At 51.2% G+C, this 16,430-nt stretch overlaps 1 protein-coding gene across 1 annotated transcript in view; it reads left to right on the forward strand.

Annotated features, from left to right (window-relative positions):
- LRRC75A (leucine rich repeat containing 75A) overlaps positions 1 to 16,430 on the forward strand; it is a 68,972-nt gene that overhangs the window by 22,246 nt on the left and 30,296 nt on the right. The window contains exon 2 of the mRNA XM_035559236.2: positions 3,874 to 4,002. Within this exon, the coding sequence (XP_035415129.1) occupies positions 3,874 to 4,002 (129 nt within the window). The remainder of the gene's footprint in view (positions 1 to 3,873; positions 4,003 to 16,430) is intronic.

Genomic DNA, 16,430 nt, shown 5'->3' on the forward strand with positions numbered 1-16,430 from the left:
TAAGGTTCAGCTGTACCAGATCGGGCAGGTAACAGCCACCCTGCTGTTGGAAGATGGCGTTCTCTCCCTGGAAGAGTGGGAGCTGGCTTTGGGAGTCTCCCTGCAGTGTGTTATCTGCAGGATTGCTTTTTCTCCCTTTTTTCTCCTCTTACAAAGGAGCCCAAGCTCTTGAACACACCCAGTTCTGCACAATCACTCGTGGAACCACACAGTGCTGAAATACAAGAGGAAGAAGAAGGTCTTGAAGGATGGAGTTAGTTTTGCCAACCTAATTAAAACCAAACATGCTTGAGCAGCACTGCTGGGCTCACATGGGTATTGCAGTGCTGCTCCTGGGGAGTTCCGTGCACGCAGACATCTCAGCCCCAGCTCTCAACCCTCAGACTAATTCATTATTTTAAGTGTCAACTTGGTAGAAGCTGTGGGATAGACTGTAAATAGATAGGGATGCTTTATTTTTCAAACAAGGTGTGTTTGCAATTGGAGCCTTGGTTGCTTGATTATTGTGGCCGCTTGGATTTGTTGTTTTGGGGCTTTTTTGGGTGCTCCTGGTGAGGGTGAACAGCCCCATGCATGTGGGTTTTCAACTGCCTTGGCTTGCTTGGGGCTCTTCTGTACCAAACAGCATGTCTGCAGCAATCAACAAAGCCTTGCACTTGGTGCCAGAGGGATACCCCTAGCAGTAACAAGGTTATTTAGGTCTGCAAGTATCTTCCCTCCCCCCTCCCCTTTTTTTGGAGGGGGTTAAACCAAGAAAAGATGCTTTCTTACTGCCATGTTGATTTTTGGCTTCCTACAGCAGCAGCTGTATCCAACTCTTCTGCACTTGTACTTTAAAAGTTGCATTTATAGAGCAAGACCTGGGCTCTGCGTTGCCTTATCTGTGACACAGATTGGAGATGGGCTCCTTCCTCGTGTGTGGGACTTATAGCATCTCATGGAGCTGCTTTGCTTAGCTCTGTAAGGGAAATAATGCCTTGGTGTGATCCTTTCCTTTTAAATACATCATCTCTAAGTGCAAGTGCTTGTGGTTGTGGGTGATAAATGCAATTTGCGCTTGTGAGATGCTCTAATGTCCTCACATGACAAGTTCTGCAGAAGTGCAAAATGCTCAGTAAATAACAAGTTATTTGTAGAGACTGTAAATAAGAAGAGAGCCAGGAAGGACAGCTTTTTGCAGAATGATCGTGAATAAAATTACCCCAGCCCTGTGCTGTGTGTCTGGCACTTTTCAATTTTTACTGAGTGCCTTAGCCAGACTGCAACTCCCGCAGGGTCAAATAGCACCTTCCTGCTACCAGCACCTTATAAATAACTTCACGTTTCACTTTCCCAGCTTGGCACAACAGCACCCGGCCCTGGGGTCCTATCCTGTGGGTTTTCTTTGCAGCCAGTTGGTTTTTCCCAAGAGGACCAGAGCACCATGTGCTTTCTCCTCCAGGCATGTTTCTGGCATTGCTCATTCCTTCTTTGCCTGAAACTTCCATTTTGTTTTTGCAGCTCAGCCCTTTCCAGCCTCAAATTCTTGGTAGGATGGGACCCGGTTTGCTTTGCTGGCACCACCACTAATCGCTGGGAGTGCAGCCATCACTGGGCTGAACCTCCCTGCTGCCCTGGGTAGTTTGTTGTAGCTGACATTCAGCCTTGCATGGGGTTAAAGATTTTAACATCAACCTGTTAGCATTCCTTTCGAGACACTAAGCACCCGAAACACCCGCAGATCTCTTTGCTCTGGTTCACACAAAATTTGGCTGCGGTCACTCCCAGACCTGCTGCTCCGGCTCAGCTTGTCGGGGCTCTCACGTGCGCCAACGCTGCAGTGTGGAAGCCACAAGGGTGGATGCCTCTTCCATGGCCCTGGTGTGGGATCCCTGCTTCCTTCCCTCCAGAATTCATAGGGTGCATGTGGAGAGGTGGATGCTGAGCACTGAGCTTAAGGGTCTTGGGAAGCTGCTTAGTTTTGGGGTGGCAGGAAGGAAATTTGGGGAGGGCAAGTTGGCAATGGGTCTGTCTCCGTAGGCTCATGGTTTCCTATGTATGAGGTAGGTAGGGGGACAGCACCAGGTCCATGTGGAGGTCTCTGCCCGCCCCAAGCCAGCCGGCTACAAATTGCAGGCATTTCCACCCCCAGTGACGTGTGTGTGTTCAAACATCACAACATTCTCCATGCCAGGTGCCACCAGCTATGTGAAAGGGGGACTTGGCATTTAATGGGGTTGTGGACAAATCTTCTCCAGCATGGCTGTTCGCAGGGATCAAAAACCATTTTCCTCAGTGTCGGTGGAGATATGCATCCGAGAACTTCATCATTTCCTGACTTTTAGTGAAGAGTTGAAATAATTCCTCATTTCTGCTGTATTTTGGCTCAGGAAAAGCTCAGAACTAGGCCAGCCCACCAGCTTACACATCATCTCCCGTTGCCAGTGAGGGCCTGGAGGGCCAGGGTTTGGGATTTCCCGCAGAAAGGTTCACACTGGTGTGATGTTGATGGTCACTTCTTCCTCATCAAGTCACATCTCCACCAATTCAGCATTGGCTGCCCGTTAATCACTGCCACGAGGGTTTGGCAGCACTGGGCCTCTGTCTTGCCAAAACACACAGCGGGGTGGCAGGCCGTTCTCAGCAGTGGTATGTCCCTGCCTGCCGAGCCTTGTAGATGTCATCTGGAAAGTAAATGCCTTGGGGTAGGCATGGTGTTGTCCCTGCTGTGAGGAGGTGGACGTGTTGCCCACACGAGAGGTGAAGTAGGATGAAGTGCAGTAGGACCTACAGGCCCTTGTTTCACTAAATCCTGTCTGGGCCAAATAAAAGGGGTTGCCTCTGGGCTTCACTCTTTACAAGCAAAAACAGGCTTGTGAAGAGACACATGAAACAGCCCATTGCTGTCAAAAATAAAAGGCTAAAGGGAAATGGCTTGCTTAAGCTGACTCGGGAAGGCCAGGCTGGAAAGCAAGCCCAGCTCTGCTGGAGCTGTGGTGTCAGCCGGCTCCTTGAGGCACGTCTGCTTGCTGCACCAGCCCTGGTATGGGGTTATGCTGTGGGGTGGCTGTCAGACCTCACTGAGACCCACATTCATCTGAGGGCCATCCTGTCCCTTGATCAGCTGCTGCTGTGGAATAAAACTACAGTGGAGCTGAAATATTTGAAGTAAATGGAGTACACTACATATAACCCTTCCTCTCCTCGTCCCTGTGCACTAATGTATTTCACAGCATGATGAGCTCTCTGCCAAAATTCCTCAGATTATGATGTCTCAGGATTGAGAATCAGAGAAAATAGTCTTGGAGGGGTCCTCAGGAGGTCTGACCCATCCCTAGGGCAAGATCAGCTCGATCGAAACTGTTCCTGACACTTCCTTATCCAGTCTCCAGCGGCTGAGCCTCCACCCCTTCCCCAGCCAGTCTGCTCCAGCACTTCGCCATCCCCACAGCCCCTGGGTTTATCCTTCTGTTTCCCTCACTGCAATTTGAGGCTCATTCCTTCCTCCTTATACACAGCAGATGCAGAGCACGGCTATGCTATGGCTGTTCTCTGGTTCCAGCTTCATGCCGGCCAAGCATCTGTGTTTGCTGGAGTCGCCTGTGATTTTACCTTGTTGCATGCCTGGTGTCTGTTCACTGGGTTTTTGGCTTGTGAGGGGCATCAAGGTGTTGGACCTGCACCCCTAATGCCTCTTTGCAGAGCAGATAAAGCACAGGAGTGCTGCTTCCCCCTGGGTGACACGTTGGTGTGTCCCTTGTGTTGGGTGGTGGTGGGGATCACTTTCTTCTTGACTTCATGGGAACCACCACTGCAGGTTAATGTAAAAGATCCGTGCTAGCCACCAGCCTTGGTAACACATCTAACACTGCTCCTTTACCCTGTCTCCTGCAGGACTTAGGAATGGAGTCGACCTCTCTGGATGATGTCCTCTATCGATACGCCAGCTTTCGAAACCTGGTGGATCCGATCACTCACGACTTGATCATCAGTCTTGCTAGGTACATCCACTGCCCCAAGCCGGTAGGTACCGTGGCATCGTCACACCCCATAACTGTGCTGCTTTGGGAAACGGCTCCACTGGGAGCGTGGGGCTTCACCCAAGGCAAAAGGCTTCCTATTTACTGCAATGCTAGTGTGTCTTCGGATAGAGGGGACGTGCTCAGAGATCATGGTTAGACTGCATGATATCGGGCTTTTCAGCTATCCTAGTGACATTCACCTAATGTGAGTACTTCGTGTCCTAGCACTTGGTTTTGCAAGTTATTTCTGCTTTATGGCTTTTTGTTTCTGTGTTAAGGAACTTGCCACGTTAGAACACTTTCTGCCTTGCAAGGACAACAGAACCTTCCTCGCCCTTGTGCAATATTTATTGTGATCCCAAATGACAAGGGAGTCCTTGGCTGTGCCTGCAAGGCCAGGTTGCCAAAAAAACACAGCCTCCGTGGGCTGCTGTTTGGGCTCTGCCGTGAGCAGGTTTCACTGTAAGCACAGCCCCATGCAGATAGGGGCTTTCAAAACTCTTGGCCCTATTTGCTCCCTGGCATCATCATCAGCATACAGGCTTTTGGAAATCCCAGGCTGGCTCTCTTCTCTTCCACGGTTAACGTGACTTCGTGTTGTGGCCACTGGCTGTTTGGATAATTAGGGTTTGTTCTCTCCCCAGGCTTTCCTTTTAAATCAGCAATATTGTCGGTGTCTGATTCAGAGCAGCGTAGGCTCAGAGTGGTGCGAGATGTCTGATAACTCCAAACACACTGGATAAGGGGGAGAGGGGAGGGGGGAAGACCAACAGCTGCCAAGCAGTGATTGCAGCAGACGTAGGTGGCATCAGATCTGGGGAATGTTTTAATCTCCCCGTCCCCCTGTGCTGCAGTCGCTCTCCTGTAAGCCTGGGAGGATGGCACAGCTCCATGTGCTGTGTCCTGGCGCTGCAGTCACAGAGATGTGTTGTGCATCAAAGATGAATTGGGTGCAAACGTCTAAAACACACACCTTGCAGAAGAAATTGCTTGCTTCTGCCAAGTGCTGTGCAGGCTGAGCAAGAGCTGTGGTCAGTGATGCTCGCTCGACTCCCCTTGGAGTGTTTCCTCCTAAAGAGGCGTTTCTGTCTGTGTTTTATCTGGTCTGGACACAGGTCAGAGCACGGTGTGGGGAGCTGAAGGCTCCTCTGTCACAGTTGTGTTTTTCTTCTCCCCTGCACGTTGCTTGTCAGGAACTCAAGCTGAATTTAAAACAATGTGAGTTGTAGGAAGAGGCTGAGCGTTGTTTTCTGGTGAGCACAAAGGAGGGCTTACAGGGCTTCCTGGTGGGATGGCTCCATCCTAATAGCTTCCTTGGGGGTGTGGGAGCTCTGCGGCTTCACTGAACTTGCCGTCTGGGACCCATAAGCTACTAAAAAGCTCTCTTTGCTCCAGAGGAAGCCCTTCCACCCCCATACCCTGCACTTGGCTCTGGTCACATACAGACATGATGAAGCTCTGTTTGAGGGCCACCAGGAACATAACATCAGTTGGGTTTCACACCTGATGTTGGTGGGGCCATCTCCTGTGACATGTAGGGTGCAGCCCTTCCTTTGCCCCTCCTGGGGGGCAGCAGCACCATGGCTCAGGGGGACATCAGAGCAAGACCCAGCCCCTCTTGGGGACCACGCTGTGCAGCCCTGATGTTTTCCCGATGCTCCCACTGGGGCTGTGTGTCTCCCTGCAGGTCCCAGACCTCTGAATTTCTGCCAAGAGCTTGCTTGTTGCACTCCATATCCTTGAACTTGGTTGCAGAGTGGGGGTCTGTTGGATTGTTTTTCCCTCCTGGAGGCAGCAAACTCAGGGAGAGCTCTTCTGTTCTCTCTCTGCTGCTGCTGAACTGCAAGCAGCCCATGCAGCATGGGGGCTCTTCTTCCCCACGAGATGCTGGTCGCTGAATGCACGTGGTCCTCATCATCCCTTGGGGTCTGCACCCCTCCAGGCAGTGGCCCTGGTGGCACAGCGAGGGACAGCTTCTTGGTGCCAGCCATCCCCAGCGAGGCTGCTGCAGCAAATGCTGACAGGTGGCAAGCGTGTGAGCGGTGACAGCTGTATTCACACAGCAAAGAAAACGTCACCCTGTGTTTTTGTGCAGCTCAGCGCGGCGGCACGGAGCCCTGGGGGCTCGCGGGCAGCTGCTAAGCCCCGGAGCATCCCCGGTGGGCATTGCCTTGGAGAGGAGAGCAGGGATTGTGCAGGTGGCAGGCAGCAAGTCCAGCAGCAGGACGGTGCTGCAGCTCCCGCTGGGCCTTGCTCAGGGTTTGGGTGCCACTGGCTGAGCTTTAAATCGTCTTTCATTTGGCAGCTGGATTCTGGGTGAAAAATAATTTCATCCTGGTGTTTGGCTGTGGTTTCCTGATACAGTGAGTTTCTTTTTGTCCCCCAACAAGCTGCATACCTGAGTCACCTGGGTTATTTTCCAGCCTCCAGTCCCTTTCCCCCCAGAACTTTTGCTCTTCCCCAGTTTCTTTGGCAGAGACTTGGCAGCTCTGCACGAGAGCAGGGGAGAGCTCTGGGCCAGGAGTGCTGCTGAAGGTTTGGCTTTCGTTCAGCCTGCCAAAGGTATGTCGTTGTGTCCTGTGGCACACATATGCATGAATATATAGGATGAGGTAGCTGTGAACTTGCCCACATCTAGAAGGAGGTGGAAAAACTGGGGCTGATGTGAACCCTGGTGGCTATTAAATAGCTGGGAGCGATGGGGTCTCGCTTTCCTCCTGGACAGAGCTCTTCCCTGGCTCTCTGTACGTTGCTCTTTCCACTCAGCCTCTATTTATACCACCTTAGCTTAAAGGTGACCCCTTGGCTTCTCCTCCAAGCTAAAATAAAAGCCGAATGGTTTTTCCGAGCACTGGGTAAACACGTAGTGCTCTGTAGGGCCAGGAAAAGCTGGCCTGAGCTGTCCGACGTGGCTGCTGCTCAGCACAGCTCCGGGGATGCTTATTCCAGCGAGCAAATTCAAACCAGCAGCAAGGCACGAAACCCAGTTTGTGACGGATGGGGCTGGAGTGCTTTGAATGAGCACAAGCTCAGAAATTGGGTGAGCCCTCATAGGGACACACGAGTGTTTGGTGCAGAGGCTGGGCCGTGTGGCTTGTGAGGTCCCAGCCTCCCTGAGGTGCTTGAGGTTAGGTGGCTTTTGTGAGAGGAGCCTGACCATTGTCCTTCTCCATGTCACCTGGAAGTGCTCGGGATTGCTCAGCACCTCGGTACGGACGGATAATGCCATTCGACTGACGCTTGCATATGATCAAAGACATTTGAACAAGTGTTTCCTTCCCCACAGCCGTGACCCTGGGGCTCTCTTTTATCTTGCAGTCTCCGTTTCTCCCCAGCACCATGGCAGGGAGCCGTGGTTTCTGCTGTGGGCACTGCCAAATGCCATGGTGCTGGGCATGCGTCCTCACCAGGTTAAGGAGGTGGTTGCGGTGCTGTGGGAGCTCTGGTGCGATGTCTGTCTGTCCAGGGTTGCCCTCTGAATGGGGAAAAGGGACAAAATGCAGTGGCGAACAAAGCATCATGGTATGGACCAAGCTGCCTAATGCCCCACAACTTCCCCACAACCATTTATGTTTGCAGTGAGAGGTGTTCCAGGCAAAGGAGCTGAAGACACAAATGCAAAAGGAGCAAAGGGCCCCCTGCAAAAAAAAAAAAAAAATCAGCTCTTTTTGCCAGCAGGAATATCTGGCTATAAACTATTGGAAAATTAAAGCGGTTTCTTTTTCCACAGACTGCAGCCACATGTATGGATGACTGATGACTGTGATAGCGAGTGAGTCAGGCTTTCCCCCAGCTTGAGGACTTGTTGGACGTGGGATAAGCACCGAGCGGGGCTGAGGGGAGAGCAGAACGTGAAGCCTCAGGCAAAGGCTGCTTTTTCCACTTGCAGCCTTGGGGCGCTTGATTGCTCCAGCTTTTACAGGTTTCGGGGAGCAGCCAGGGGGGTGGAAGCTCATCCAGAGTAAATGAAAACTGAGATGTTGGCTTTGCTCATCCCCATCCTGCTGCAGGTTTCTGCCAGCAGTGGACAGGGTAGGGCTGGTGGAGCAGCTGAGCAAAAACCCGTCCCCAAGCCTCTCCCCAAGTGAGACCCCAAGCTTGTCTCTTCTGCAGCCCACTGAGAAGCCAGGTGAAAGATGAAATCCCATTTGCTTGTAGGGCACTGGATGAGGGCAAACAGCTCAGCATAAAAACTCTGTCTGACAGATAACGTGGTCCTCTGTCTCCTCACCGAAAATGCAGAGGTGATGTGCTGGGCAGGGACGCAGAACTGGGTTTGCCCATGTAGGCGCGGTTAGATGAAGACCCGTTTTGTTGTTCACTTCTGTGTCATTTGAGAACCCATGCTTAACTCTGGTCCTGGCTCAGATTTCCTGCTTGAGCTCTAAACTGATCAGATTTGCAGTGTGGGTTTGATTATATGGCTTGTCACCCATGAAAGCAAGAAAAAGATATGTAAAGAAAAAGTAGTTATCATGACCTGGTTGAAATAGTCAATTTCTAACCCTTCTTCAGCCCTGGGGGATAAGGATTTGACTTACAGATGATGTTAGGTTTTTATGCCTTGAATTTTTAAAACATGTAATTTCTGATGGAGCTGTACAGAAAGTAACATGAGCATTTTTCCTCTTATTTACAGCCCTGTGTGCTGTGACATGTGGCTGAGACTGTATTAATAAGCTCAGCTTATACAGGGTGAATATAACCAGGATACCGTGACCACTAGTTCAGTGCCTTTATCCCAAAACCAAGCTCGTAATCCAGCTCCTCCACCATGTGTGTTAGTATTTGCTCTTGAATTAAAATTATCATTCCAGGTTTCTGACATCACACTTATTTTTGTAGCAGGACAAGCTGAAATTACAGGTATGAAGGGATGACACGTTGGGGGACACTCAGGCAAAAACCTCTAAAACCCCAAATACCTGATATAAAAGCAAAGGGGATGATGAGGATTCAGCTAATTCAACTGTATTCTGTATTAGTGGCTCAGGGTTTTTTTGCCAGTCTTGTTCCAAGTGTGAAGATAACTCGTTATGGGTATTTAGACATCTGCAATACATTAAAATATCCTGCAGCATGAAAAAGGCTGTGAAGCTCAGGTTCTGCTAACGACAGCTCTGGTTCTTCCCCATCTGGAAGTGTCGTGCCCTCTGCTCTTTACAAAAAGAGAGTTGTTCTCAGAAGCCCTGGAGCATGAGCTAAAGCTGAACAGAGAGCCTTGGAAACATGGGGAAAATTGCACTGAAGCCTTCTCTTTGCAGTTTCTTTAATATTAAGACTGAAAGTGAATAATAGTAAGGGCTAGATGGGCTGCGATGGTGCCACTACCAGCAAATTTGCTGGGGAAAACTGTGTTTTTTTTTTTTTTAAAGTGCAGAGGGAGAGGGGATGATAACCTCCCCTCTCCGAAAGCTGCATGTGGCTGGGAAGTGGGTTTGGTGTCGCTGCAGGGCTCTGGGCTGGGGCTGTGAGCTCTGAGTTGGGTTCCGGCACTCAGCCTGCTGCACCCTTTATTTATAGTGCCACGCTTCGTGATGCAGGAACCTGGGGAGGCTGTGCCTGTCGTTTTAAAAAAATATATGAAACGTCAAGTAGATGAATCCTATCTGGAGCATAGCACCATATATGAGATCTACTCCCCTCTTGGGGGTGGTCAGTGGGGTACCACCCTTTCAGGCTACCTCACGTCTTGGATGTCTGGCCTTTCCTTACAAAAATCAGATACCCCGTTATAGACTTTTGTACTTCTTGTGGCTCTGAAGGAAATCTATCACATGATTTTTCAGCCTGTTGTGTGCAGAAGAGCTGGGGAAAGCCCCCCATCACTCCCTGTTACCAGAAAGGTGAAGAATTCCCTGGATTAAAAAGTACTGACTTGTCTGGGGACTGGGTGAAGGCACAGCAGTGTACACAGCTCTCACTGCAGTGTGGAGAGACAAAGGAGCCTTTCACATCCCGGTTCCCTAAATGATAGCGGGTGGGGGGCGATGCACGGAGAAGCTGTAATCTCAAAGTCTCTGAAGCTGCACCATTCTGGAAGAAGGGGGCTGTATGAGCATAAACAACTGCCGACTGAGGTTTTTACAAGCAAACAAACAAAAAAAACTCCATTTTGTTTTCCCCTCCTTGACCTCTGGGGCCTATCCAGCTTAGTGAGGGTGACTTTTGTCAAATTGTTATCTTTTTATCTCCTTTGGGTTGCTTAAACCCAAAATCTCAATGCTGGCTGGCAGAACTGCTGAGCCCCTTGCTCGGTTCTCATAATAACAGGGCGACCTTTCCTAATGGCTGTGCAAGCATCTGCAAACCCTCCTAAATGCTGCAGGATGGATTTTGTCATCTCAGAGGCAGATTTTGCAGAGCCTCCAAAATGTCAGGTGTTGCTCAAGGGCATTCGTCACCCAGGTTGGGACCGGAGCAGATGATTAAAGAAAGGAACCCAGAGCAGGAGAAGACATTTCGTGGTGCACTCTTAGCAAATGTTCCTTCTTTTCTCAGAAGGCAGCTGTTGCCAAGCACCTGAATTAAACCTCGAGGTTGAATCCAGAGCAGAAGAGGAGGTAGAAGGGGACAGATCAGCATGAGGATATTAATGCCAAAAAGAGAAGGAAATGGTCTGTGGCTGAATTTTGGAGGGATCCACCGGTTCTCAACAGTAGGGCAGTGATTTCCTCCCCAACTCATTGTTTTTCTTCCCAACTTCTCCTCTAGAGAAAACCTCAGGAGGAGATGATACAGACCCAAGCTGCCACTGCTGGGTGTCCACCTTTGACTCTCCCATCGATGCTGCATGGTTGGGCAGAGCAGCTCTTCTCACCTTCTTGGTGGCCTCCCATTCAAGGTGGGCAAGAAGAAGAGCCATGAGATGCTCTGCTCTTGGTCACGATGAGCAAGGCTCCTTCTAGTGTTGGTGAAATCTCTTGGGGAAGGCTCTAATATCTGTCTGGGCAGTAGGGGCTCAGCAACCCCTCATTTGAGCCGTCTTCGGTCTCTTCTTCAATGCATCGCTCCCTCCAAAAAATGTCACCTGGGAAACATGTCGAAGAGCCATCCGCATGCAATCCACACCACAAAACCAGTTTGGGTCAAGCAGACCTTGTCCGGTCCTGCCCCTCACTCCCAGAGAATCCCAAGATGAGGAATATAGCCAGGAGAAAACGTGATGAAGAAGGATGAATTGAAGAAACCATTTGCTGAGCTTGTTTTGCTAGAGCTGGCAAGCTCACAGACTATTTTGTGAACAATACCATATGCTGCTTAATAATTTGAAATAATTGAGTCCTGTGGGTGTGTGTGGCCTCGTACCACTTTCCAGGCTTGATGTCGCCTCTGTTTTGTCCCTGGCAGAGGAGCTTTGCCCATGCATGGATGGGGAGCAGAGCAGTTCCCATCCCCACCATCTGCCCTGGAATGCTCCACTTGCAGCCTCTCAGCTAAAACCAAGTGAGTGTCCCCGAGGGAAACGACGGATGAAGAAACAGGTACCTCATTAAACAGTAACAACATGTTTTATTGATGTTTTCTGATGGTAATTGACATTTGTGTTCAGCTCATTGAGCTTTTAATCAGAAGATAATTTACCCCGTAGGAAGGAAGCGTATTGATTCCCTGCCTCCTCGTGGGAGCAGTGTTTATGTACATGGAGCGCATGGTGGGACTTGTGCACCACGGCTGGAGCAGGGAGCTCCCTGCTTGCTGGTTTTGTCCCGGTGGTTCGGGCACGTGGATGGATGCTTTAATATCTGCTGCCAGCCTAATTCACAGCAGGGTGAACGCCAAGCAAGCAAATGGTCTGCTGGCAATGCGGGTGTGCAGAAATTAATGGTTTAATAGGGAGGATTTGCTGATGATGCCAGAAATTGATGGCACGCTGAGGAATCCGCCCAGCCGCAGGTCGCGGGCACATCGCACTCGGATCCCACATGCCAGGCAGAAAAGTCCCGCTCAGTTTTCATTCAAATGGGCGAAAGATGCTCTAAAAAATAGCATGATTCCATCTCAGGGGCAAAAGCAGGGGAAGTTCCCTAGAGTTTGGGGAATGGGAGGAGATGGGGGCATTCGCAGAGTGAAGGGCAGAGGAGCGAGCCCTGCCAAGGGGAGCAGGGAGCTTAGGGCACTGTGTGGTGGCTGTCTGGGGTCCTGCAGTGGTGTGGTCACCTGCTCCAAATCCTGCCTTTGCCCTGTGCTGTGGACTGCATTGAAACCTGAAGAAAAATCCATTGCTTGGCTTGCACCCTACATTTCAGCTTCTTTGCTGGATTGTAGGTTTGGGGTGGGTTAGGACCCTGTGGGGACAAAAGGCTGATGGATCGAGAGGAGCAGAGGGGTGCGCCGTGTCCTGCTTCCCCGGGGGACACCCAGGTGACAGTTCTTCACCGAGGTGATGGAGCTGCTCTGTCTCTGCTGGGCAAAAAGGAGCTACGAAATGCAAAGAGCCAAGGTCTTGCAGATAGGAAGGCTGCCAGCAGGACGTTTGGTGATGGCTCTCAAATGGCGGGGACTGTGATTTCTGGCCAGAGTTCAGCGAGCGATGATCTGACACTGTGGCATTATCCCACCCTTTCCACCTTCGAAGATTTTTGCAATCATTAGGTGATCTGCTAAACCTCCTGATTCCTCTGCCACTCTCCCTTTTCTTCTCCCCATCCGGCTCTCCAGGAACATCCCAGTACAGCCCCTGTGTTTGTGTTTGTATTTTCATGTCTGCTTGGAGCACTGGCTGGGACGACCCCGCTCCTCCTGGCCTCATCACATCCCGCTGCTGTTGCTGGGAGAGCTTTGCCAGAGCATGGCCACTGATTTTATTTGCTGCTTTATGACAGTGATGTTATCAGTTAAAAAAAAAAATAATCCCAGGTTATCTTGTGCCCGCAAAGTGAATGAGCTGAAGGTGAGACTTGCTCTGAGGGCCGTGTCCTTGCCCTCAGGTGCACGTTTCTGTGCCTTCCCGCAGCGGGGAGTGACTGGCACTGATGCAATGGGGACTTTGTCTCCCCTTCCCAGGCTCTTGTGCACATCACGAGGCTCCCAGGGGTTGTGGCGAGGGTCTAAGAACCCGCACGGGACCACGTAAATACTCAAAGCAGTGTCCTGGAGACGCTTCTGCTTGCCTCCGACAGAAATAGCGAGTGTGCTGAGCTCTGCTTCCCGTGGGACCTTGCGCGGTGCGGCTGAGAGGCAGGCTCCGCAGGAGACTTGCTGGGCTGGGAAAATCCTCCGTGATGTCCTACATCTGCAACATAAATAACCAAATGTTTTACTGCTGGCTTCACCCCGGAGCACAGCGAACGGTGAGCGTTCCCCTTTAGTTAGCAGCAAAAGCAGGCACCGGGCTCCGACCTGCGGTTCCCAACGCGATTCCCCCTGAGAAGTGCCTGCTCCTGTGGCTTTCACACCTGGGGCAGGCTGGGGCTGTCAAGACGCATTGGCTGGGGTGTTGTGGTGGGAGGTGACACGGATGTACTGCATGACATCCTGCGCCTATCGCTCTGCAGCGCGCCGTGGCCCTGGGTACCTCGCACCTCGGCTGCCTGCCCCGTCCTAGGGCACCAGCCCCCTCCGTGTGCCACATCTTCATCCTTCCCCGCTTCGTGACACACACAAGTGAGCCATCACCAGAAAGCTGCTTGGTTTCTGCCCTCGCTGTTCTGCCCCGGCTATATGGATTATCTCGCGAAGCTGTTTGCTGAGATGTTGCCAGCGTAATGAATGGAGCTCCTGGGTTTTGAGCTGCTTGCTTGGGTCTGTGGTCACACCCTGCATCTGGTGGAAGGAGCCAGAAGGGCGGTGATTAAAAGGGTGGTCCTGCGACCCTTCGGGATCAATGCTGGCACCTCAGTGGCCTTTGTGTTCATGACTGTGTTTATGGCAATGCAGAGGGTCCCCACATACTTGGCTCAGGATCTTCCTGCATGTGGCAGAAGCACGAGTTGGTGATGCTCAGAAGCCTCCTCCCCAGTCACAGCTGTGGGCATCTCAGCTGAGAGTTTGGGAGGTGTGGGCTCAGCATCCTTCTGCTGACCTGGGGTGGGAATTTGGCTTTTTGGTCCCTCCCTCATCTGTTCTGCTGGGCCAGGGGTAACTGCATGCTCTGCTCTTAGAGGGGTGGGTTAACACCAAGTACCCTGGCCCACACTGCAGTGATTTCTGCCATCAGGATGAATCCCATAACACACGGCTCTGTGCTCAGCGCCGTCCTCATGGCTCTGCTGCTGTCTGTGGGGTGAGAAAACACTGTTGGGAGCAGGATGGGGCTGGGCATTGCAGCACAGGGTGCAGACCCCCCACCAATCCCTCCCCATTCCCCTCATCGTTTCGACCACTGCTCATTTATCCTCTGCTGCCGGAGCCAAGCTGGGTGCCCTCCAGTATATCTCGCACCAGATTTTTATATTCCTTTCTGCAATTTCCCTTTATCTCTCATGCTTCCCTCAGGGCCATCATTCACCTCGAATTTTATTGCCTTTTTTAATTGCTTCTCCGAAGTCCAAGTGTAATATTACTCCTGAATCTTCCTGAATAACTTCCTGAGTCACTGCGATCCCATTCATCTTGTACTCCTGGCTCTTTTGATAAGCCCCATTGTACGTTGCTTTTCATTTCGGTATGTCAACACCGAATCCGATGCATTGCACTTTGGCCTTTCGTTCAGGCAGGTGCTGAGCACTTCTTATGGTGGTATCTGGGTTGCAAAATTGGTTTCCATTTCTCTTCGTTTCTACAAATTTCCGCTCTCAGTGCTCTGCTACTGCTGCAGCATCACCAGCTCCTAATTTGGGCTAGGTCAAGGCAGGGTTTAATTACTGGGGTCTTCATCACCCTGTAATTGATCATCCTAGGTGAGTTCTCAGTCCTGCATCAGGATAGCCAGCATGGCCTGAGCACTGCCAGCAGCAGCTCTCACTCTGCTCTTCTTCCATTAAAACAGCTTTTAGGAGCCCATAAAGAGCTTCTGAACAGACTAAAAGGTTTAAAATTTTTGAATGGATGTTTTTGCAGGCAGCCTCCTGATGCTTGTATGGAGCGGTGTGGTGCATAGTGCTTTGACAGCTCTGCCAGGGTCTCACTGGCTGTTTGTAGGTCTGCGGCCCAAATCCTGCACCCCCCCGGAGCTGACTCCACCACCCAGCGCCCTTGTGGAGTGGGAAATTGGGAGCTAGTTTATTTTTGTTGAATTTCAAGTCTCCTGCTGTTCTGTGGATGGCTGGAAGGGGACGTAAGCAGAGCTTGGGACAGACTCTGCGGTCAGCTCGCCGCTGGAGCCATGCTGAGAGAAGGGTCAGCAATCCCAAATCTGAATTTCCCATACTGAAAAAACGCATATTTCCTGTAAGAAGGTAAACGCCTCTTCTCGTACAAGAGACCTTCATTCTGTTCCAGCTGGTCCTTTCTTGGCCATTTCATGATGCAGATTAATTCTGGGGCTCATCCTTCTCCTACAGAAGCTGTAGGATGATGCTGGTCAGACAAACATGCTTGGCCCCAGTCTTGGTAGGGTCACGGGCAGCGTGCGGCCCCAGGGCTGTGTACCTGTGGGAATTGGGGTAGGATCCAGGGGATCAGCCCAGAAACAGTGAGCCCTTCTGCGAACACCCTCATTCTTATTACACAGGGGGGTTGGAGCCTTCCTGGTCCCACAGGAGGAGGTCGGTTTGCTGGAGAAAACTCCATCAGGGCTTCAAAAGGCAAATCTGGCGCTGCTCGCCAGGGTGGCTGCCGGGCAGATGTCTGCACGCAACAATAGGCTGCGATTCAGCCCCGTGCTTTGAAAGGGGAGGGGAAAAAAAAAAAAAAAGAAAACCAGAAACCCATTAGATGACCTCAGCTCCGCGTGACTACATCAAAAGGGAAGGCATCGTAAATTCGGCAGTGCTGGCTTTATTAAAGCCTGGGGCCAGGGAGCAGGGTGCGGGGAGCGCCTGCTGCAGGGCTGTAGTCATTACAGAGGTGTCACAGAAGAGGACACAGGTCACCCAAAACTGGCTGGTGACAAGCCCAGGAGCCAGCTCGAGGCCACTTTGAATACCAGAATCCTGCTGCAGGAGGTCAGGCTCCCCTCCACCATCCCTGTCCCCATTCAGCCAGACTGAGTGCCCTGTTTGGGTGCCACCTGGGCACCGATGGGATTTCCCTGCTCCGAGGGTGCCCCGTTACCCAGCCTGCCAGCAGCCAGGCTGCTTTGCTCCATGCACATAATTGCATGTACAAAGACGTACAAAGTCACAGTCTCCCAGATTAAAAAAAAAAAAAAAAAAGTCACCCCCAAATTCATCATACTTCTGGTTTTGCCCCTCTAAATGGTACTGAGGTATTTAACATGGTAGGGAGGGACCCAAGTGCCCAAACCTTTCTCTTCCCTTCTATAAATGTTTCCTTGCTCATCTCTACAGACGGTGGCTGATTCAGTTTTGTTTCATTGAGTTTTTG

Source organism: Cygnus atratus, chromosome 20 (genome assembly GCF_013377495.2).
Source record: "Cygnus atratus isolate AKBS03 ecotype Queensland, Australia chromosome 20, CAtr_DNAZoo_HiC_assembly, whole genome shotgun sequence".
In the NCBI taxonomy this organism is placed as follows: Eukaryota; Metazoa; Chordata; class Aves; order Anseriformes; family Anatidae; genus Cygnus; species Cygnus atratus.